Consider the following 24,836-nt stretch of genomic DNA (forward strand, 5'->3'; position numbering starts at 1 on the left):
ATGTTCTGATCCCCTTCAACTGGAAGACACAGCATTTCCCCTATTTATTCGCTTCAGGGTCTTACTCTAAGTATATGATCCATACCTTCTGTTGTCACCTCTTCTGTGCAGATGCCCTTGACCCTGAGTCCCACGACAGGATTAGAATGTGATGGGGGAGACCAACCAGATACTCAAAAACAACTGTAAGAGAGCAGACAATTCAGTACACTGCTGCTTCGGGATCTGGGGGGATGGTTTTTCCCAGGAATTCTCAATGCTCTGAAAAGCCAAGTTCCTCAGTTCGCTTGCCAGGGGCTGGGAGTGGGGTCTGGGATGCCTGCAGAAAACCTCTTAGCAGTTCTCCTGCAAACGCTCCACAGGAAACTGGACTTGACTTCTAAAGCTGGCCCCGTTCCAGAGGACGTCACTCTCAGGACTTTTTTTTTTTTCTTTCACAAAAGAACCTGTTCTTGTGGATGTGGAGGGGCCGGGCTGCGAGAAGAAACCCGCTTTGCTAGCTCCGGGCCTGTGCCGGAGCCCAAGGAGCAAGGTTGGCCGGTGGCCGGCCACGTCCACGTCCAAGGGCAGGAGGGGGCCGCCAGCCTCCCACTGGCCTCCTGCAGGACACAAGAAAGGCTTGGGGCAGGAACAGGGGGTGGAGGCCAAGTGCGAGGGCAGCCTTGGCCCTGAGGCAGGACGCGGTCAGCCTGGCCGGACCTGGGGCTGGCTGATGATTAATAGGGAGTCTGCGGCTCCAGGGCCCTGGTGCACAGCCCGGCCTGTGACGTGAGCGACTTCCTGGTTACAGGTGAGAGCGGTCCGGATTCTCCGTGGCCGAGAGATTTGTTCCTGCGTTTCTGTGGGGAGAGCTGAGAGGCAGGAGAGGGGCCTTTGGGGACCGCAGTACCTTCGCTGAAGCCCCAACGGGCAGATCCACCTGTCACAGGTGAGACACCACGTGGGCCTGGTGTGTGGCCAAAGGACTCCCCGCAGGTATCCGCTTCCTCCTGGGGAGCCGGTACTCAGCCCCTGGCAGGCCGCTTGCTGGTCTGGGGTGGGGGTGGAGGGGGAAGTGCCGGACAATCCAACACGTATCTGTTTCCCAAATTCCACAGAGTTAAAAATTGAAAGATCGGGCTGCTCTGCGAGCTTAGGAATTTGAGATGATTTCTAATCAAGCTTCACAGGGAGCTGTTCTCCGAGTGTGTTGAAAGCCGAGACTCGCTGGAATTTGGAAGGTCTGGATTCAAAGGCTGGGAAATTCCTGGCACTCCCGTTATTGACTGGACAGACTTTAAATGCCATTTATTCTTCCCCAATGAGAGGCCTGACGGAAAGGAAATTGCTCTAAACCTCTGGAAGTTCTAAGACTCCCCATGCCTGGCAGGCAGGGCCAAGGCGCCTCCAAATACGGGGGCGCCCAGAGCTGGGGTACTGGGGTGGAGGAGGGACCCTGGTGCCTTTGTATGTGCACATCGAGGTTTGTGGAGAGCCCCTTGTGTGCATTTAAATTCCCTCCTGTCCTACCTGTTTTGGGGCTTAGGGTTTATGCTGATGCCTAAAAACAGGATGTCTGCAGCCTCTGGATTTTATGATTTCAAGCTTTTTCCAAAAACGCAGACATAAGGGTTTGTGTGTGTGGGTAAATAAGTGAAATGATCTCATCTGGCAACTTTCTTCCTGAGATAACCAGCTTGGTGGGTGCAGACGGGTCTCCTGAGTGTTTCTGCCTTGCCTGGAGAGTAGGAAGTGGTTATGATTTAAATCCTGTCTTGATGCAATTTTCAAAAATATTTTGATATGTTGTGTTAGTTTCAGGTGTACAGCAAAGTGAATCTGTTATACATATACAGATATCCACTCTTTTTAAGATTCTTTTCCCGTAGAGGTCATTACAGAGTATTGAGTAGAGCTCCCTGAGCTATACAGTAGGTCCCTATTAGTTATCTATTTTATATATGGTAGTGTGTATATGTCTATCCCAATCTCCCAATTTATCCCTCCCCCCAGGTAACCATACGTTTATTTTCTACATCTGTAACTCTGTTTCTGCTTCAATGCAATTTAGTAAGATTTAAGATTTTTGAAAGACTTTGCAGTTTTTCAACTAAAAGTAGATAATCCAAGTCTTCTGTAACAAGATGAATGAGAAGTAAAATCTCAAACTACTCCATAGAGATATGAACTTGCAAATTACCTGGCAAACCTTCCTTTAATTAAAGCAAACTGTCGGAGTTCAGTTACAACTTAGAATCAATCTGGTGACAGTTCCTTCCTGTACACACCCTTCAAAAAATACTGTCCCCTCAAGATCCACGTCTGGGTTCCTGTAGCACTCGGGGTGTTCCTACATGCCCCCGCCCAGGGGGTTCTGCTGGGCTCTTAGAAATGGACTCGTTCTGTCACACACAGAATAAGCGAGTTAAGTCATCTGGTGCTAGTCTGCAGCCTGGCTCACTAGACAATCAGTGACTAGAAGCCTTTCCTAGTGGACCTTGAGCTTATGCTGCAGTTTCAGTAATGCTGGGTCCGCACTTCACATTTATTGCTTTCAGGAAAATGTGTGATTTTTATAACTCGGCAGCTCAATCTCTCCTCCATCCCCCTCTTGAGCCTAGATTTCTAGGTGACTCGTAGCGCGATTGACTGGTCCTCTTGTGTTCATCGAACCTTGAAAATTAGTAAATGGTTTATTTGGCGCTTGGTAATTTGGGATCTTGGATCCATCTGGGAAGGCCATGATTTCAGTTTGGTTTGTGTTCAGCTGCTGGACAGCTTGGTATCAAGGCGTATTTGTAGGGATTTACTGAGTCTTTTTTAGATGATGTCAGGAGCTGAGTTGCTTGGTGGGAAGGTCCTGCAGCACAGATGCTGGGACTCTTCTATTACACACACGAGCAGTTATGGTTTACTATACAGGCTGAATTTTGCTTTCCAAAGACATCAGAAAACGGGGATGGAAACCCCACGTTCCTGCTCGTGAGCTGTGAGCACCCCGTGCTGCACTTACATGTAAAGTGGGGTCACGGGCCGGGCATCCCGCTCCCTCACCCCCACTCTATTGGATTCAGCAGCTTGTATGAGGTGCTCTCTGAGGGAGCAGGCGAGGCAGCTCTTACCTGTGTCTATTTCAGTTATTGTATTTCAGCTTGTGGGTTGTGGTGGCCTATGTTCTCTTAGAGACGACGATATGGAGCCCGGGGGTGTGTGGCAGCTCATCGCGGAATCCTGCATGGGCTCGCTTAGGGAACCCGCTGCCCCCTGATTTGGGGGGAAGGGATGCATCCCTACCAGCGGAGCTGTGAAATCCACGTGGAGGCCAAAGCCAAAGTGAAAACTCCCCACAGCTCGGGTCTCTGTGCTAAGGATGTATGAAATAAAGAAACCCGTTCCTGGGTGGAGGAGCCGGCGTTTTTGTAGACAGTTCATGATGTGTTCAGTGGGAGATTTAACTTACGTGCTCTAAGCAGCGCTGGTGGCCTCCCCGGATAGGCCTGTCCCAAGGAGAAGGAAAAAAAAAAAGCAGGGATGGAGAGTGAGCCAGAGGGTTATCAAAGAGCAAAGGAAGGGCCGAGAGATGAACATGACAGGATCCCTGGGTGCTGCCAAGGGGCCAGGAAGGCCTTACTTGGTCTACCCTGACCTCTCTCCTGTCCCAGCCCCAGAGCCCCCTCTACGGTTCCCCAAACGTGCCAGGCACGGTCCCACCCCAGGGTCTTTGCACCTGCTGTTTTGCCTGGGAAGCTCTTCTGTACATACCCGTGTGCCGGTCGCCTCACCGCCTTCCCTGTTCACTGGGCACCTTCCTGTGGGCCTTTCTTTGACCTCTGCATTCAAAGCACCAGCCAGCCCACCAAACACACATCCCCTCACACACACTGCTCTCTTCTATTTGTCTCCATACCTCTTACCACTTAATAAGCTTGTGATCTAGTCCCTCCTTTTGCTGTCTGTCTTCCCTTTTGCTAATGTACACTTGTTGTGAGTAGGATTTTTTTTCTCAATGATTAAAGCATCCCGATTGAAGTGAGTAGCAGTATGCCCACGCTCAGACCTTTCGGTTAGTGATTCTGTGGTCGTGGTACAGCACGTGCTTCCCACGACTTATACATGGGCTTGGGAGGAAGATCGTTGAATACACTGATTCTCACACAGGAGCATCTACAGGAATCTGTACAATGTTTAACTTCAGGCAGATTTCTGAGCTTGCCCCCCAAAGCTTCTAATCCAGCAGGTCTGGGGTGGGCCCGAGAATTTGCTTTTCTAACAAGTTCCAAGATGAGGCTGGTGCCACTGGCCAGGCTGACTTATCTCTCCAGGGAAACTCACGAGCTGGGAGGGTCCCCATGCGCCTCTGGATGGAGACAGGCTGTGACCTGCCCGCTTTGCTTTCCCAGGTGTGGAGGAGCATGCGAGATGCGGGCCGCTGCCGAGGCATCCTGGCCGCGCTGGTCGTCCTGGCTGGGCTGGCAGGTAGGGACCGCGGAGCTGGCTGGCACGCTCCCGGGCATCCACCCGGAGTGGGCGGGAGGGGCTCGGAGGAGGCCACGGGGGCGCGTGGCTGCCAGCAGGTTCTGCCTTAGGCTCCTCCTGTTGGGTCCCCTCCACCCCACCCCCTCCATTTCCTGCTGCGCCGACCTCACTCCGGAAGGGTCCTTCAGGTGTGCAGGAGCCCACCAGTCCTCCTCCAGGTGTCCCTGCTTGGGTACCTTCCCAAGTTCATTGCTCTAGTTGAAGCATCCCATTCCCCCGCCTGGATATTCTCCCCTTCCATTTCTACCTAGTCTTCGAGGAAGACCTGACTTGGGCGTCACCTCCTCCCTGAAGCCTTCCTGGCCTTGCAGTTTTCTGGGTGATAACCCCACATCTCCCATTGTTGGCAGAGTGAGGGGCCCATTGCCTGTGAGACTTCCCAGTCCTCCCGACAGTCCCTCCTCATCCTGGAACTTTCCCAGAGTATCAGTGGGAATAGATTCCAGGTGCCCCAGGCCAGGGTCTCTGGCTCAGATTCCGCGTTGCAGGAGATGGAGTGTGCAGACCCCCGGGTGCTTAGGGTAACAGGAGTTTGTATGCCAGCTTTCTTTTGACTATGTCTTGTCTTGATTTCATGGCTTCTGTCTGGTGTGTTTGTCTTGTTTTCCTAGCTAGATTTTAAAGTCCTCAGGGTATTCTTACTTCAGGGATTTTAAGGCGCTGTATTGAAGAATAATATACATACAGAAAAGTGCACGTCATAAAGGTACAGCTTGATGAAATTTTACAAACTGAGCACCTTTGTGTCTCAACAATGAGCCCAAGAACACTACACAAATGCTTTCTTCATCCCCTCCCCCTCCCTCAAAGTGACTTTTAGTTGCATAGATAAGTTTTGCTTGCTTTATACTTGACACACCTATAAACTCTGTTTCAGACGGCTAGATAATAGTTTTTTTTCTTTTTTTTTAACTCCATCCACGACAGCTTGAAAAAATAAAACAGAATAAAATAGTATAGGAATGATCAGAGTGTGTGATGTGCAGTCAGGACTTTCTTACAAAGTTTGGTTTTGGGTGTGTTTACACATTAAGACAAGGGAACCAGGCTGTGGTGTTAACATGCATTTAGGTGCAAAGATGTCTGGAAGCCCGTGCCTTCTAGTACGTGGTGCTAAGCGTTTAGTAGGTGCTTGATAAGCATTTGTTTGCAGGGTGGAGAGGAAAACATTTTCCCTGCTTGTGTAGGGACTCATGCGGTTAGCAAACCAGGCTCAGCACACATTTTAGGGATACGGCTCCAACGTGGCTGTCTCAGCCACGGCGGTAAAAATCTCTTCCGGCAGCTTAGCGGGAAACTGATGAACTCTGCGTCTACAATTTTTCTGAGCTATTTTTCCTGAAGTACTGTTTTGAAGGCAGGGATGGCTTGGGTTGAGGTCTGGAAATAGCTATTCCAGGAGGGGAGAGGATTATGGGTAATCCTAGAGCCCTTTGGGGGATGGGGTCCATTGCAAAAGCCTGAACTCCTAGGATGCTTCATCATGGAAAGTGTCAGGTAGAGACACCCCCAATGGCTTTGAATAGCTGAGGACAACCTCCACGTGCCCCCAAAGGACTCCTGCCAGCCCTTGCCTGTCCACCTTGCTCCTAGCGTGATGGGTTATTTGTTCACTCGGTGAATATTCACTGGGATCTTCTTACATGCCATTTAGGTGCAGGCACTGGGATGAGCAAAACCAGGCGCAGTCTCTGCTAACAAAGAGCTTAGACATCAATTGATAGAAAAATCAATACAAAATCACCACCATGACAATTGCTTCACTCATCCGAAAGTCTGTTATGGCTAATTTGACCTGCACAGGGTGGTCTGGGAAGGCTTCCTGAGGAGGAGACTACTTGGCTGGGAGCTGAGGAGTAAGCGAGACTAGTTCTTCAGGCAGTCACTGCCTGTGTAAAGGCCCTGGGGCCAGAAAGAGCTGGTGAGTTGGATAAATTGAAGATGGTCTGGTGGGCGGACTTTGGGGCAAAATGAAGTTGGAGAGGACGTTGATGTGAGACTAAGAAGGGTCTTAAGGTATGGTAGTGTTAAGGGTGATCTGGTCTGTATCCTAAAGGATGGAAATATTTTAAACGAAGTCTGGGGTGTTGGGGTGGGAGGTTGGAAAGGGTACCTGGTCACATAGGCATGTTGAGAAGACCCATCTGGCTGCCCCGTGGACAGCGCAGTCTTGGGTGATGGCGGAGGTACAGCGGTGGTGGTGGCACCTCCTGCTATGGTCAGCGGGACATGGGGGGCAGCTCTGATACACCTCGGGACCCCCTCCCTCACTTGCCAGTTTCCTTCTGATGCTCCCAGCCCCCGATGTGTTTTGACTACCATTTTCTCCATCGGAGCTGTCTTACCTGGGCACTTCCCTTCTACTGCCCTCTGCTTTATTTCCCTTTATCCCTTCTGCTTTTAATTGTCTGCTTGTCTGTTCATTTCCAATGTTAAGTAAGGGATGGGAGAAGGTGAGGGGTCTACAGGTGCAGGAGGGAAGCTGGAGAAGAAGTAAGTGGAAGAGTAGAGGGGTTAGTGGGTGCAGACCCTCTGTGCCCCACACGCCAGGGAGACGCCTGGCTGCTACTCCAGGGAGCTGAGAAGAAGCAGTTGTAGAAGAATGGTACTTATGTTTAGGATCTATCTGCAGAGGATTGGGAGGGGCCGGGCAGCTGGCCCACATGCTACCGTGTGAGTGATTTCAGTTTTGCAGCTGTTAGGGCACAATGAGTAGAAGAGAACCTTCTCAGTCCTGGGTGGCAGCCAGCCATTTACACGGAGATGCCTGGTGGAGCGGGATTTGCAAGGCAGGAGGAAAGCAAGGGGGGGCGGGGCTGAAGCCCTGGATGTGGAATTGGAGGGTGTTGGCATGAATGAGCATCTTGCAAGTTGATCATCTCCTGCAAGGGAGGACCCGGTGTTGGGTGATCACCATAGCTGGTGGCCGAGGTGGGTGCGGGGACACTCATCGTTCCCTGCCCCTGGTTTGGCCCTTTGCTCTACAAAGTGAAAGGGAGAGCAAAGGGGAAAGCGGACTGTTTGATGAAAGGTCTTATTTACAATTTTCTCATATTTGTCCTGTGTGGGGCAAGTTACACACACCACAGCTGATAGGATGCAGGTGAGAGAGCAGTGAGATTCCGGGGCCTCACGTTACCGGAGATAGAGCTTCTGAGTCACGAGGCAGAGCTGGAGGGGAGTTTACTCATGGTGGCAGCAAGGATCGCAGGCAACGACGTCAGGGGAGTTTAGTGATTAGGATTTGATGCCGCCTGTTTAATTTAAAGGCCAAGTTCAAAGTGGAAGCGTTTCCATTTGGTCCAGGTCCCTCCCAAGCTCCCACCTCCTGAGCTGCACAGTAAGGTCTGTACCTGGTGCATTCTTGCTCCCATGTGCAGTCTGCAGGGAATTTAAAGACTGGCTTGGAGTGAACAGTGTTTTGGAGTGAATAACCTACCCGGCACCAGGAAGTGATGGAACCAGGGTTTCAGATGCTTTGCTTATCCTGCTGGAGTGTCCTGGACGGAGCAGCTGGCCGGGCAAGCCCTGGTCTCACCGTCCCTGTGCTCCCGGCACCCAGACCCATGGGCTGTGTTCAACCTACTCCCATGGACCCGAGTCCGAGATGGGAAAGATGTTGTTATTACAGTGTGGAGTATGAGGACACGTCTCGTCTTTTCTTCCTCGGGGTGTAGATTTGGCTGTTTCTTTCCTTTGAGCTTTTTTTTTAAGATACAATTCAGGGCTCGTGGAAAGAACCAAGTTGGCACAGAGGCTGTGGCTTCCCTGGGGAATCATTTCTGCCTTCCCTTCTTCAGCCTTTTTCCCCTTTTTTAAAAATCCCGGATCAGAGGGATCCTTGGATCAGAAAGATGTGCCCAAGGGTAAGGGAGAATACCCAATTTGAGTGGTTATTAAGGGTCATACTTTCTCTCTCTTTCTATCATGCCCAGAGGCAAAACAAAGAATAGTGATCATGTTTACCCCCAAACAGGATTAGTCCTAGTTAATTCTGACCTTCCCTCAGTTCTGCCTCTTTGGAGCCTGGGATCTCTTAGTTGACCCAGTCCTACAGGTCTCAGAGACACTGTACACCCCATTCTCTCCCATTGACCTGGCCCTGCTGTGGGCACCATCCCTGCAGTGCATTCTGGGTACTCAGGTGAGTGTCAATGTGTTAATGCATGTCTGGTGGGGAGGTTCCTTCCCAGAAGTCTTTCAGGTGGTAATTAGATTCTTCTAGAACCTGCCTTACAACTTGACCTTATAAGATTGGAAGGAAAGAGGGGCTGCAGTTATTTGGGGGCACCCAGTGTGGATGGGAGCTGCCTGGTGGACCTGCAGGGTTCATATCGCTCCGGAAGGTGATAGAAACATGTAGTCTTTTTTTTTTTTAAGATTTTTTTGATGTGGGCCATTTTTAAAGTCTTTATTGAATTTGTTACCATATTGCTTCTGTTTTATGTTTTGGTTTTTTTGGCCGTGAGCCATGTGGGATCTTAGCTCTTGACCAGGGATTGAACCTGTACACCCTGCATTGGAAGGTGAAGTCTTAACCACTGGACAGCCAGGGAAGTCCCTGGAACACGTAATCTTACTGATGGTGGCAGGCGTGGCTGAGAAGAAACCAAGAGTGTGGGCTGTTGGGGGGTCTTTTTACTGTAAACTCTGAGTGAGATCAGAGGGCAAAGAGTGGGAAAGAGGGAAAATTCAGAGTGGGAAGGGCTGAGTTTGTGTCTCAGCCCCACCACTGTGATCACAGGTCCTGAGGCGTTGCTGGTCTTGATTTCCTCAGCATTAAAATGTAAGAGGTAACAGATGAGAAATCTTGGAGATTATCAATTGCTCTGTAAGTTCTACTTTGAATTATTATTACAAACATGGGAAAGTCTAGGAAAACTCTGACCACCAATTCACTCTTCTGGGGTGATAAGAAAGTCAGTCCTAAATGGCCAAAAGATTTCTTGAGTTCTTCAGGCGCAGAACACACTCCATCTTGAGTGTTTCTGACTGAGTTCCCATGAGCTGGAGAGGTCTTGATGCCCTCCTTGGGGAAGGCCAGTTAGGAGTTGTCATTCCAATTAAAACCAGTGTCAGAGTGCATCTGGTGAGCAGAAGGTAGAATGTTGTGAGAAGTCTGAAGGAAACATTTTACTTTCCTCTATGATTTTCTTGGTTTGCGTTGTACGTCACATAGTAGTGACTGCTTACTGAGTGCTTGAGGGTCATGTTAAGGGCTTTATGTAGATCATCTCATTTGGTTCTTAAAACTAGTTGCTGTGGTACTTTTAACCAACCTTGGGTCCACTTGTGCAACACGCGGCCAAGCCAGTCTACTGACATGAGGTTGTGGTGAAGGAACGTGCAGCGTTTATTCCAAGCACCAAACAAGGAAAACAGGCAGCTAATGCTCAAAAGACCCAGACTCCCTGATAGCTTTCAGGGAAGGGCTTTAAAAGGCAGTGTGAGGGAGGGGGTCATGGGGCTCATGAACAGCTCATGGACATTCTTCTGGTTAGTTAGTGGAGAGATAACAGGGTAGTATTTCAGGAGTTAACATCATCAGCCTTCTGGTTCCAACTGGTCTGGAGTCTATGTGCTTGTGGTCAGCATGCACTTAACTTCTTTCACCTGGTGGGGGTTTCAGTATCTGCAAAACAGCTCAAGAATATGGCTCAGGATATTATCTGTAGCCCTGGAGGAGGAGCTAAGTGTCCTTGACTTTGTTTTATGGCTAAACTATTATTATTTTGTCTTGTTTGACTGTTTTCCTTTTTTAATGCATTTTCTCACTTCTCTGGTTAAATTTGCTATTTGGAACTCAAGGAAGGTCTAAGAGGTTAAAGTTTTTATACAAACAAGAGGCAAGAGGGATAGGGGAGGGGAAGGCCTGTCTCTGGGAAGGCCCTGTAGCATTCTGCTGGGTTTCAGTACTAGTGTCCCTGTTGTGCAGTGAGGGGAGTGGTCAAGGAGAAGTGTGAAAACTTTCCCAGTGAGGCAGGACTCTGGAGTTCACAGTATTATGCTCTAGAACTACCTGCCCACCCGCTGGAGTTTTAAACACAACATTAGATGCTCTAAGACTCTCTACGAGGCTGCCAAATGCATCCCCCCAGTGTTGTCATTGAGGGATCCCACTCTCCTGCATCCTTTACATCCCCACAGGGTTCTCCTTGAGGGGTCGCATTCTCCTACATCCTTCTATGTGTTTTCCCTCGCTGTGTCTCCCCCACGTATCTCTTCTCATCCTTAGGAAGTGGGGTGTGGCATTAGTGACAGTTCCATCCTAAGGGTGCAGGGGGCGTGCAGTGGACCATGGTCACGGCAACCTGGGGTCTCCACCCTCTATGCAAAGAGAAGCTTCTTTCCACTTCCCCCTTTGAGCCTTGGGATCTCCTCTGAGGTGGAAATCACATGTCCTTCCCACTTCACTGGGAGGAAAATTCTCACTTCATGGTGAGGCTGAAAAACTTACCCGAAGTCACAGGGCTGGGCTAGTGGTCGCTCTCTGGACAGGCTGGGGTCAGATACTTAAGGTAACATCCCGCAGGAGGTGGAGGAGGGACACTGCTCCCTCCCGTCCCAATCCCACTGGGAGTTCCGTGGACTGGGGAGAGGGCCATGGAAAGGAGGGCATGGGTGCGGCTTCCTGTCCACTGGAAGCTCCTGAGCTACTGGGAGACCTGGTACTGAGACCAGTAGGACATGGAATCTGAGCCACGGGATGGTCACCCAGTGGCCACAACTGGTACACAGAAGTGCTACATTGTACAGTCGACTTCTGTAGTCATCCCCTCACCACCTTGAAAAATTGGTTGTCTTTTAGCTTGTGGATCCAGCAATGAAATCATAGAGGGTCCCAAGAACGTCACGGCGCTGAAGGGCTCGGAGGCTCGCTTCAACTGCACCATCTCGCAGGGCTGGAAGCTCATCATGTGGGCTCTGAAAGGCACGGTGGTTCTGAGCGTCACACCCACAGAGCCCATCATCACCAACGACCGCTTCACCGCCATGAGTTATGAAGAGGGCGGTAACTTCATCTCTGAGATGATAATCCACGACGTACAACTCAGTGATGCAGGGCAAATCAAATGCAGCCTCCAGAACAGTGACCGAGATGGATCTGCCTTTCTTTCTGTCCAAGGTGTGTATGCAGGTGACTCCAATGGGAGCATTTGGAGTTCACTGGGTTAAATGTCGGGGGGCTGGAAGGGACCTTCTGAAGTTCATGTCGTATATGGGGACATATAGGGTCGAACTTCAGTTGGTGCTATGCTTAGAATTATTCTGAACTGATGGATATTTTGTTACTTATCACCATGCTCCCTCCCCCTCTCCCTTCTTCCTGGCCTTCCTTCCTTCTTTCATATGTGGACTTGCCTTCAGCTGGTATGCTTAGAGCTATTCTGAACTGACTAGTGTTTGTTGTTTTTAGGTGTTTATTTCTCTCCTCCCATCCTCACTGACTGTCTTTCTACTTTCTTTCTTTCTGCTTCTCTCCCTTTCCTCTTCCTTTTCCTTCCTTTCCCTTTCCTTTCCTTTTTTTCTTATTAAGACTATTAAAGACAGCTTTTATCACTTTTTCATCTGACCAATTTCAGTACTAATAACTTTTCTGGAAGTACATCCCGGAATTCTGGGGCCAGTTGCAGTCACTTGTCTTTGATTTAGAGAGAGAGTTGGCGATCATTGCTCTTTTTCTAGCTTTTCGTATACTTGACTCTATTTTTTTGCCTGACATCATTTATCAACTTTGAATCATGCTTTAACTTTTTCCTCTTTCCAGCTGAATTTTCCTAATCTATTACTCTTCCTGCCCACAGTGGTTCTTATAATCAAAGGTGTGTGTTCACTAAGCCCTACCAAGTCTTTTAGAGAAAATAAAAGAGTAAACAAAATTTATAATAATGGATAACTTATTTTTCCTTTTATCATTTATTCATTTTCATCATAGGGCAGTTGTGGAATCAAAGGTAATTTTCAGGTGCTGAAGATTATGCTACTTAGTGAAAAAAAAAGGATACAAGGATTCAGAACATCTTTATCAAAGTTTAATCATTTTGCATTCCTTAAAAATGTAATTATGTACTATTTGTAGATGCATTGGAGCTTTTAGAGTTCCTGATTTCTATAGCAGCATTTCTTTTAACAGACTACATTGTGTCTTTGAAATTTTTTCTTATGCCTGTTTATTAGTTTGTTTAGGAGAAATTTCCAATGATTTGGTCTATATTCATATTGCTATCAAATCAAATTTGATAACGTTCGGTGGAGTTACATGTCTACTTATTTCTACTTGCATTTTTTAATTTAGTCAAATTGTTGTATCTTTACTTTTATGTGTCTTTAATTTTGTGTGGTTTCATTAGGGGCACAATGATATTCTCTAAATAAGTGATTCTGTGAAGCTACCTGGATTATTGGCTTAGTTTGCATGACCAAATTATTATTCTAATAATTTGTGGTATAAAGGAAAGAACACAGGACAAAGAACCAAAGATATGAGTTCTGGTTTTGTTTTCATCAGTTACCTACCTTGGTGACTCCTGAAATGGCTCAATTTCTTTATCTTTGAAGTGAGGATAAGGCTCCCCTGCCCACATCACAGGTTTACTATGAGGATCGGATGGAACAATGACTAAGGATGGTTTGAAGACTCCAAAGCCCTGTCTGTTTCAAGTTACTGCAAATGAAGCTGGTGGGGCAGAGAGGTCTAGTGGTAAATAGCACAGAGGTGGGAGCCTGACTGCCAGGTTCAAGTTCCAGCTTTATCACTGACTAACTGTGTGACCTTGGACATGTTACTTAATGACCTTGTGTCCTAGTTTGCTCATCATAGGGCATTTGTGGGATCAAATGAGTAGGTCTATATAAAGCCTTTAGAACAGGACCTGGTTCATAGCAATGCCCATAAAGTCATTTGCTATTATCTGTTGCATTCCCAGTAGGAGCATGCCATTGTGTTAGGCATTTAAGGGGCACTCAAGGTGAATGCAATAAGACACAGTCCTGCTCTCAAGAATCTTACAAGAAGCGTAGATAATGCAAGTGCATGAATGACAGTGGTGCAATGTAGATGCTGGCAAGTGCAAAGAGAGGGAGACAAGGTAAGGTTCAAATTGGGAAGGGAGATGAGAGACTTAGTGAAGGCTTCTAGGATGACTCCACAGAGCAGGTGCCATATGAGATGTGCCTTGAAGGTCTGTAGATAACAGGCAAAGTGGGGAAGCAAGAGAGGAGGAGGGCACCCCTGGATCAAGGAAACAGGGTTAAAGGCATGACTTATTATTGCTATGCTTACGGCATATCAGATTCATAAATCCATGTGGTTTTATAGCATCTTTCCCAAGATGCAACTATGAAGTTGTCTGAATACCCCTAATATGCATTTAAAAAAAATTAATTAATTAATTAATTTTGGGCTGTGTTGGGTGCTCGTTTCTGTCTGAGGGCTTTCTCTAGTTGCAGCAAGCGGGAGACACTCTTCATCACGGTGCACGGGCCTCTCACTATCGCGGCCTCTCTTGTTGCGGAGCACAGGCTCCAGACGCGCAGGCTCAGTAGTTGTGGCTCACGGGCCTAGTTGCTCCGCGGCATGTGGGATCTTCCCAGACCAGGGCTCGAACCCGTGTCCCCTGCATTGGCGGGCAGATTCTCAACCACTGCGCCACCAGGGAAGCCCCCCAACATGCATTTTTAAATGTTGGTAATTACTGTAGCTTTTGGTTTTAACACAGATGGAAGAACAAGAATCTAGGGAAGTTAAAGTCTTCCTCAAGGTCACGTGGAAGGAACCCATAGATCGAGACAGAACTCCATCCATTTACCCTGGTTGCACTGGGCTGAATGGCACTTTGCTCTTAGAGAAACAGAAGTTCTCTGAGCAACAGGGTCTCTTCAAGGGAAAAGAGCCATGAAAAAAGAGGAAGCATCCAGTTTATTTTGAAAGTGAATTTTCTAAAGTTTGTTTTTTTCTTCCCATATATCCACAAGAAAAAGAAAGAGAACTTATATAACTCCATGTTGAGTCATCCAAAATCTACGTGAATATTCTAGCCATCACCCTGTGTAAAGTGCTTGTCATGCCACTGGATGACCTTTGTGAACGCCAGTGGGAAAGGTGGATCACAAATACTGAAAAAGGAAAGGCTTCAGATTGCTGTATTTTTGCCCATACACCAATTAATCACACACCAAACTCTAGATCTCTTGTGTTTTGAAGTCCACTAAGCCTTGAGTTCAAGATCAACTGTTACTAAATGAAGCAATACCAGCCCCCTACCCCCAGTTTCTGTCATCTTAAACCTCTCCATCAATGAAACAATGTATGAACTAAAAAGAATAAACACAAGATCCTGTAGTCTGAGGGGACAAATCTGTTCCCTTTTCACTGCTGCGTTTACAGTAATCCTTGAAATAGCTAAGGTGCTTTACTTGCTCCAAGACATTATTCAAGAAAGGAATAACTGGAAATTAACATTTCAGAGTAAGAAGAGCTTTCAGAGCTGATCCAGCTCAGTCTAGCCTGGAAACTCCCAGGCAACCCCTAGATTCTTTCAGGGTGGTCTCTGTGGTCATGACTGTTTCCATGGTAATACTAAGATTTTAGTTGCCTTTCTCACTCACTGTCATGAGTGTACAGGGATTTTCCCACTGTACATTGGAAGGTCTGCCTAACTCAGTGGACCGGCGTTTTCCAGATGACTGATGTACAATGATACAAAATCGTGCAAGGGTAAAAAAGATCCATTCAAAATGCCATCTGGAGCAATGGATTCTAATGTAATGGCATGAAAGTGCCTTAATACGGTTTCAGTTTCCACAGTGTAACTAACCGTTAGGCAACCACTGCTTGTCAAGTTTTGGTGTATCAGTAGTATCAAAGAATATCCATGATTATCTGAAAAGCTTCCTAACCATTCCAACCATATATCCGTGTGAAGTCAGATTTTCTTCATATACTCCAAAGAAGGCAATATATCGCAACAGAATGAAGGCAGAAGCAGATATGAGAGTCCAGCCAGATGTTAAAGAGATTTGCATGAATAGAACACATGTCATCTAATTTATTTGGGGTTAAAAATAAAGATATTTTTCATAAAAATATGTTAATCCATATTAACAGGTAATAGGTTATTCATGTTATTTTAAAACAAATGTTTGAAAAGAATAAGCAAATATTTAATTCTTATTTCAAATATGGAAAATATTGATAGAACCCACGTAAATCAAAGGTCTTTGGAGTCCTCAGCGGTGTTTAAGAGTATAAAAGTTACTGAAACCAAAATGTTTGAAAACCACTGATCTTGTTAAATCATCTTGTTCACTAGGTAGTAAACAGAGAGCCTGAACATTTCAGTGACTTACCCACGGTGACGGCAAGTTTGTGGGAAAGCCGATATCGAGAACAGATCTTTTGATTCTTAGTCCAGTGTTCTTTCCATTATATTACATGGCAGGGAGTTTTAGGGCATTTTAATCTGAATGTTTCACTGTCTATGTAGTTCGCTAACGCTGTGTTTTTACCGGGGCCCATCCTCAGGTTATTTTAGTAACATTAGCAATACAGGTGCTATTTTCAGATGGGTCATTTACAGTGTGAGCCCTGGCACATGCAAGCGTGTCTTTACTAAAAACTTTAAAATAATTGATCTAAGTAATATATTCTGATACAGAATTTAAGGTAGTTATTTCTATAATTAGATTAGATTAGATTTTTATTTAATTTGTACCTAGAAAAATATTTTAAGGCAATATCATAGGAAATTATCCTTAAAAATGTGACTCAAAAATAAAATGAATCTGACTGACCAAAGGCCAGGAGAGACTTGCTTCCCATGAAACTTTGAGATGTGTTCTCCTTACGATGAAAAGAATGTAAAGGTTGTTTCCCGTTTTACTTTGGCTCCTAGGGCAGCCCAGGGCAAGTTTGCAACTCCACTGCAGACGTTGTGCAGCCCTCCATGGTGGGCACATCCGCCCTCTCTTTCCCATGTAATTTATATTCCCTTGGATCCTGATTTTTATTTATTCATTTTCTCTGGAATCTATGTTTTCTCATGAGCCACCTCCCCTTCTTCTGTGAACCTGACAGGTATAAGTTAAATACACAGATCAAACCTGATCTGAAGGAAAATTTTAAAGACATTTATCACCGAGAAGCATGATCATTCCTTCCAAACATTTCTCTTTTCTTCTTTAGTTATGGGGCGGTTGTTCATTCCTGAAGGCAGTCTAGTAGTCATGGAGGATAAGCCTTGTAATGTGACTTGCCGCGCCTTGGGCTGGACCCCACTCCCACGTCTTTCCTGGGAGATTGGGGTTCCGGCGAGCCATTCGAGCTATTACTCCGTCCGGGAGCCTGAGGACCTTCAAAGTGCAGTGAGCGTTCTGGCTCTGACGCCGCAGGGCAATGGCACTGTGACGTGTGTGGCTGAGATGAAGCGGCTGCATGTCCACGAGTCTGTAACTGTAAATCTTACTGTGGTTCAGCCTCCCTTGGGTAAGTGAAGACTTTTTGCTTTATACAAAGTGGATTATTATTGCATGCTTTACATTTTGTATGTTGTGCTGCTTAATCAGTGTCGCACGGTGATCTTGATCTCAGGTGGGGATGGTAATGGAGACAAATGACTTGTGTCAGCTTCATGACCTTGTAATTTCACTTTTAAAACTCCGTCTTCAAGCGCTTCTCTCTTTTCTACTTACATATGGAAACCATTGAGAATCTTGACAACTACTTATAAAATAGCATCAAGTTCAGATGTAAAAACTTGAATTCAATGTTTTTCTCTAGCTTTCACTCATTGTTCCTGTCTGATCCCATCCCCTGGGCCAAGAAAGTGAGCTCTTTCAGTATCTGAGGAGGTCATGCACGTTCTCAAGGATTCCTTCCAATCTTAGTGGGATTAGGAGAGCTCAATTTTTTACCCAGCAAATCCACAGTGTATCTCAAAGTACCAGGTCTATGTTTTTTTTCTTTTTTTTTTTTAACTTCACAAAATGACATAAGTTTAAAGTTTAGATCCTGAAGAAAATCTGTTGCAGGGTCCTTGGGAAACACCAAACTGACCAAACCTTCATGGGGCCTCTGAACCTGCTTGACCCCTAAGGCCACCTGGGCCAACTAGAAAGCACAGGGGCGGGGGCTGAGTTTCATGCCTTTATTTTACAAAAGAGGAAAGGAAGGGAGGCCCAGAGAAGGACTACACTCCATTCCAGGTCTTATGCTGATGGCACAAAGGGATCCCAAAGCCAGGAGGAACTTCTCCCTTGGTCCAAAACTCTTCCCACTATGAAAACACTTCTACTTAGATCTTCCAAAGTTTGGAATAAAGTTACAGCCATAGCAAGATTAATAATAACAATAATAAAAATAAAAAAACAGTACTACATAGCTCTTATTAAGTAAAGATGCATTTTTTTACCCCAAACTCAGTGTTTCACTTTATTTTTTAAAAAAAATTTATTGGACTATACTTGATTTAAAATGTTGTGTTAGTTTCTGCTGTACAGCAAAGTGAACCAGTTATACATGTACATATATCTACTCTTTAAAGACGCTGTTTTAAGCAGTTCTCAAATGTTAACCAAATTACACAACGTTCTTATGAGTGGATGCGGTGGTTATTCCTGATGTAAAGATGAGGCGACAGAGACACAGTGTTTGGAACTTGCCCACGTTGATAGTCGATGGCAGAGGTGGCCTCGCCAGTGTGTCTCCAGAATCTGCTCACCCGTCCCCTCTGCCCTCCCCCTGGGGGCAGCCCTGGAGGGTTTGTGAGTGTCCTGGGGCTGCTGTAACCTCAGACTGGGGACTTAAACAACAGACATGGTTTCTCTCACAGCTGTGGAGGCTAAGAGTCCAAGATCAAGGTGTGGGCAGTGTTGGTTCCTTCTGAAGACCCATCTGTTCCAAGCTTCTCCCCCAGCTTCTGGTGGTTGGCTGGCAATCTTTGGTGTCCCTTGGCTTGTAGACCCTGCATCACCTGATCTTCGCCTTCATCTTCACATGATGTTCTCCCTGTGTGGGTGGCTCGTGTCCATATTTCCTTTTTTTTAATAAGGACCCCAGTCATATTGGATCAGGGGCCACCCTATGACCTCATCTTAACTAAATTCCATTGGCAACAACCCTGTTTCCAAATAAGGTCACCTTCTGAGGCACCAGGAGTTAGTATTTTAACAAATGAATTTTGGGGACAGACAATTCACCGCATAAGAGATGATGTCTCTGTGAACCTGTAAAAAGCCATTTAGAGCCTAAGCTGTGGTTAGCGCCAGTCATCCTGAGCTTTGCACGGCAGGGATTGATCCCCGCTGCAGTACCATCACAAGCTTGCACTCCTGATGTCTGGCCCTTGTCTCCAACTCAGATGTCTCCAGAGACCAGGCAGACAACAGAAATTAAAGCATGAGTGAATCCACATGTCAGGTAGAAGACAGAGTGCAGGGGCCTGCTGGGAACCAAACAGCATCCCCATCGACACGGAACAGCTGTACAGGCTCCAGCCGGTTGTTGCCATTAGGAATGCGGACTCAGCCTGCCAGAGCTTTGACCTGGTTCTGGTGAATATCAGTGTCTTTGAGGGTAAAGGACACAGAAATCTGTGTTTTCTTTGGTTTTAAGTCGAGGTTAACTTATTTCAGCTTATTAAATTCAAAGGATTTTAGCTGATTTCCTACCAAGACTGTATATGAAGATGAAGCTAGAATTCAAACCTAGCTTGCTTTCTTATTATTTTGGACAATCAAAAAACCTTTAGAAAAGTTGGTGCAAGAATAGTACAATGAATACCAATGTATCTTCACTTAGATACAACAGATGTTAACATTTTCTCATGTTTGCTTCTCTCTTAGCTTTTCTTTCCCTTCCTCTCTCCCTCCTTTCTTTCCTTCCTTTCTTCCTTCCTTCCTCCATCCTTCCCTCACTCCTTTTAAAATTTCTTTCTTTCTTTCCTTCTTCCTTCCTCCCTTCCTTCCTTCCTTTCTTCCTTTCTTTATCATTTGAGATTTAGTTGGAGATTTTATGACATTTTACCCCTAAATACCCCAGCATGTGTATCATAAGAACAAGGCCATTCTACATAGCCCCAATGTAGTTGGCAGTCAGGAAATTTAACATTGATACAATACTATTATACAATATTCAGTCCATATTCAAATTTCCCCTACTGTCCTTTCTAGATTTTTTTCCCCCAAACCAGTATCCAGGTAAAGGCCATGCGTTGCCTTTGGCTGTCAGGTCTTCTTCTGTCTCCTTTAACGTCCAGCGGTTCCCCCACTTTTTGTCTTTCCCAATATAAACATCTTTGAAGGATCCAGACCATTTTTGCAAGATACCCTTCAATATGGATTTGTCTGAATTTTCCCAACATACTTTGACTGAGGTTAAATATTTTTGGCAAGACATGGGTAATGTCATGTGGGCATGTGATGCCAATTTTCTCTATTATTGGTAATAAGTTTGATCATTTGGGTAAGGTGGTGTCCCCCAGATTTCTCCATTGTAAAGGTGCCTTTTTGGCCTTTATAATTAATATCCGATCTACAAGTACAGTGTGATTATCTTGTTTCTTGACTGTCTATCACATAATAACATTTGCATTCATGGATAAGTCATTGCCTGAATCCCTTATTTCTATAGTGGTTGTAAAAGAGAGATTTTTCTGGTTCCATCATTTTTCTATATTTATTAGTTTGGCATTGTTCTGTAAAGAAGAGGCATTTCTTTTCTTCCTTTTCTTATTTTTTCAAAAAAATCTTTACAGTTTTAGTATGGACGCAGTTTTATCCAATACATTATGATTGATTTCCATCGTTACTCATTGTGACGCTCAGATTCCTCCAGATTCGGCCAGTGGGAATCCCTTCCAGCTGGCTCTGCTGTACTTCCGATGTGTCCCTCTTAGTTCTTTTTTTAGCACCTTTATTGGAGCATAATGGCTTTACAATGGTGTATTAGTTGCTGTTGTATAACAAAGTGAATCCGCTATATGTGTACATATATCCCCACATCTCCTTCCACTTGGCTCAGTAAGATGTTCCGAACTGTCTTCACCTTTCCCCTGTTCCAGCCTGGAATCAGCCAGCTCTCCAAGGAGCCAACCCAGCTTGCTTTTAAGCAATTTAACTATGACAAAGTATGGTCCAGGCTTTGAAAGGGAAGATTGAAAAAAGTTCCATTGGCACCAAATGGAATGGATTTGTTTAAACCACACACCTTAACAAGGTAATAATGCAGCGAAGAGCTCTGGTCTATGATGATGCCTCACAGAAATGGATTTGGTTATTAGCTTGCCTGCAAAGCTTCTCTTTTTAGGGGAAGGGCAAGGGACATTCGGTTTCCCGTGATGGGGTTTGATTCAGCTGAATTCTTCTTAGCCTGGGACCAGCGAAGTGAGTGGCCTTAATTATGGCAGCTGGAGTCACGACAGTTTCACAGAGGAGAGCCTTAGGGGTGTGTTGCAATGAGTCTGACTTTATTGGACTCATTTTGGAGAAGGGTAATTTGTTTCTAAATTATTCATCAAGATCGAGAGCAGCTGGTGGCTGGCTGCCTGTTGTGTGTTTTATGCAGGTTTTAGTATCTGAAAGCCTTGTTCCTGCCTTGGCTGGGAGAGCTGGCTTGTAGAAGCAAAGCCACGTTTACAAAGAGCTGAAGATGCACGAGGCTGTGCTTGTTCAAGCTTCTTCAGGAATCAGACAAAAGCATCAGTCCTGCCACTCATTCCTGAAAGTGCAAGGAATTTGTGTTCATGTCCGGAATAATCCTTTCAAGTCCCTGAAAGAAGAATAATACTGGCAGCTTAGGAAGTCTAGTGAGTTCAAGCCAAAAGGTTGTATTACACACACTGATTCTTTAAAGAAAAGCATATTGAAAGGTCGCAGGCTAATTTTTTTTGAAAATTCTATTTTCTCCATTATAGAGGTAACACAGACTTGAAGCATCCCAGACGTACATACAGCTAGAAGGTGAAGGCCCCCATCATGCCTACCATGAGCTAAGGTCCCTCAGTCCTCTGTCTGGTCGTCTGGATTGTTTTCTCTACATACTTACAAGTGTGTAGGCCGTGAATTGTGAAAGTGAAGTCATATTTTTCGGACACGTGAGCACCTTGTAGGCTGTGGTGATTCCTGGTATGATCTGAGTTTTGTGGGATGTGGTCATTTCGAGAGCAGACAAGAGTGGTGGGAGTGACCGTCCTGGTGGGAACTCTGGCACTAGCTGTGTGATGTTGGGCGAGTCACTGGCCTTCGGGGCTCAGTTTTCTTGCCCGTAGAACGAGGTGGGGTGGAGCAGAGGGCAGACGTTCCCTCTCCTTGGCTGCCTGTCAAGGGCGCTTTAACACGTTTGCTGATTCTCAGGCCCCACCCCAGAGGTTCTGACTTACTTGGTCTGTGTGGAGTCTGGGAATTGGCATTTAAAAAAAAAGCTCCCAGGGCTTCCCTGGTGGCACAGTGGTTGAGAGTCCACCTGCCGATGCAGGGGACATGGGTTCCTGACCTGGTCCGGGAAGATCCCACATGCCGCGGAGTGGCTGTGCCCGTGAGCCATGGCCGCTGAGCCTGCGCGTCCGGAGCCTGTGCTCTGCAACGGGAGAGGCCACAACAGGGAGAGGCCCGCGTACCACACAAAAAAATAAATAAATAAAATTAAAAAAAAATAAAGAAACGCTCCCAAATTACTGAGCAGTCAGGATTAGGGGTTACTGAAATGGAAACTCTCCAAGGCCCCACCTCCTGACCCAGCCTCATCAGGTGCTACTATTCACAGTCTTGGACACCAGGCAGCCTGGCCTCAACCCCCAGCTTGCCTACTTACTTGCGGTGTGACTTTACGCAAGTGAAAACCTCTCTGTGCCTCAGTTTTCTCATCTGGGAAACTGAGATAGTAATAATCCCTACCTTATAGGGTAGTTGTTATTGTGAGAAGTAAGTGGGTTAAAACACCGAGAGCACTTAGGACAGTCCCTGTCCCAGAGCCCACAGGACAGGAGAGTGAGCGATGGTTATCATTTATTTTATGGATTCAGAGATCTCCTGTGTCCCTTCTAGTCAGGAGCATGCTTTGCCCACGCTGGTGGTGACATTTTGTAGTCATCCAGTTGGTTTTGAGAAATTCTATGTGCCCTTTTAAAACTCTGAGCATTCTTGTGAGAGCATCTGGGAAATACTATTTTCCTTGTCTTCACAGATGGGAAAAAGACAAGCTCGGAGCTGAGATTAAAACCACACAGTAAATCCAGTCATGCAGCCCTTACGTGCATGTAGTGTGTGAAGGAACGTAGGGAGGAAGGCGAGCTGTGTTGACCCTGGAGATAACCTTCCTTAGTCACTATTTGTGGGTTCTCAGGTATAGTATACCTATCCTCGCCTGCAAATCTGCCATTCACCTTGAACCATCACACCCACACCCTTCAGTAAGGCTTGGTGTCCACCTAGATTCCCTGTTTCCTTTAAGACGTGGGCTGTAACTTCCCCAGAAGGATTCTTCCAGATTGGAGACCCAACATGGCAGAATAGAAAGACATGAGTGAGAGCCCCTGGGGCTTTCCTGCTCTGAGCGCCCTTGACCCTTTTATGAGTCCTTATCCTGAGTGTCTTATCTGCATGACAAAGGGGTTGGGTCATGGATGAGATCATTCCAAGATTCTGTTTTCTGTCCACCGTCACGATTTTTGCTTTATCAATATATGACTATTGTTTCTTTTTCTTTCAACCCACTGTAAAGGTGCTCATTTAAAAATTAGCCTCATGCTAAACAAAAGTACCCATGATATATATGCGTGTGTGTACATATATGTAAGTACTCTATGATAAATTAAAAGTTATTATTAAAGTAAGGAAGATTCTTCTGTGTAGCTCCAATCCTAAATTACATCTCTTCACAGTGCACACCCCACACTTTTCTCTGGGCTCCCCTGGAGTAGAGAGTTTTAGTCTTTCTTAGGTAGGAAGCTCCATGGGAAATTAGACACCCCCCCCCCCCGCCCCGTGGAAGCGAAGAATGAGCCCTATGGCTGCCATTTTGCTGAGAGCCTGGGGCTTTTAGGCGAGTGCAGGCATCACTTCATTGAACTTGGTGGTTGAATTAAGGGACACGAGAGGCAGGCAGGGCACAACATCACCCGCTCTCTTTCTTGATTCTGTCCCCAACCCCAGAGAGGTGGCCTCCCGTCCTTTAAACAGGCCCTCCCTGGGGATCGCTGGCTGCCTCTGTGCAAGATCAGAGGAAAGTTGTTATGCCAAGGCTCAGATGACAGAAGCTGGCATGCGGAGAGCTTTCTCCAGCAGCGGAGGAAACACCCCTGACAGAGAGGGTCTGAGGAGGTCAACAGTGTGTTGACTTTTTCCAGTAAGAATTTCAAGCCTGTCTCTTGGACCTTGAGCCAGACCTTAATGTTTAACCCCAGCTGGCTCCCTTTTACTATGAGAGCTCCTATGATTTGCAAACTTCAGTGTGTAAAAGAGTTCAACAGACCGAATTAAAATGACCACGGCCATCCTGAACACGTGTGCTGGACTTCACAGCGTTCTGCACGTTGACCCCCATCTCTCGAGTCTCTGAACAGCCTGGTGGGGTGAGAATGGTTACCGATGAGTGAGCCCAAGGCCGAAGGGCGCACAGGGACACGGTGGCCGTGAGATTTGATTGGTTCCACTGACGCAAAGCCCAAAGGGCTTTGTCAGTCAGGAAGCTTCCACAGAGTGGTCTGATTGTGAATATCCTAAATGCAGTTCTGGGCTTAATAATTTTATCATCACATCAGAGAGAGGGAGAATATAGGGGTGCCCTGTAAGGTGGCAGGTTGCTTGGGCGGTGCTTACATTTTGGCTGCATTTGGGGATCCTCAAAGTGTGGGTCGCCAACCACCTGCATCAGAATCCCCTGGGGTACCAATTCCAGACCCCTGACTCAGCATCACGGGAGGTGGGCTCTGAATCCGTGTGCACAATAGACATTCCAGGAGATGCTTGGGATTCTGTCTTCTGTGGAGCGAGGGGATGAGCCATATTCCTCTCTGGATGTGAAGGGTCTGGCTTGTTTTGTTGTTTTTGGACCATATACTATATTTTATTTTATTTTTATTTTTAAAAATTGAAGTAGAGTTGATTTACCATGTTGTGTTACTTTCAGTTGTACAGCAAAGTGATTCAGCTATATATATACCTATATATGTATATATATATTCTTTTTCAGATCCTTTTTCCCTTGTAGATTATTACAAAATATTGAGTATAGTTCCCTGTGCTATACAGTAAGTTCTTGTTCTTTATTTTATATACAGGAGTGTGTATATGTTAATCCCAGTCTCCCAATTTAGGGACTGGCTTGT

At 46.1% G+C, this 24,836-nt stretch overlaps 1 protein-coding gene across 5 annotated transcripts in view; it reads left to right on the forward strand.

The window, feature by feature from the left end:
• Nucleotides 1-483: 483 nt before the first annotated feature.
• Nucleotides 484-24,836, forward strand: part of IGSF5 (immunoglobulin superfamily member 5) — a 43,285-nt gene continuing 18,932 nt past the window's right edge. For 2 of the 5 annotated variants that reach the window (XM_067739522.1, XM_067739524.1), the window contains exons 1-4: nt 808-928; nt 4,380-4,455; nt 11,324-11,641; nt 16,700-16,999. In XM_067739522.1, coding sequence (XP_067595623.1) covers nt 4,392-4,455; nt 11,324-11,641; nt 16,700-16,999 — 682 coding nt within the window. In that variant the 5' untranslated portion in view covers nt 808-928; nt 4,380-4,391. The other 3 variants (XM_067739523.1, XM_067739527.1, XM_067739525.1) reach the window with 3 other exon arrangements.

The sequence above is a fragment of the Pseudorca crassidens genome, chromosome 5, assembly GCF_039906515.1.
Source record: "Pseudorca crassidens isolate mPseCra1 chromosome 5, mPseCra1.hap1, whole genome shotgun sequence".
Lineage (NCBI taxonomy): Eukaryota > Metazoa > Chordata > Mammalia > Artiodactyla > Delphinidae > Pseudorca > Pseudorca crassidens.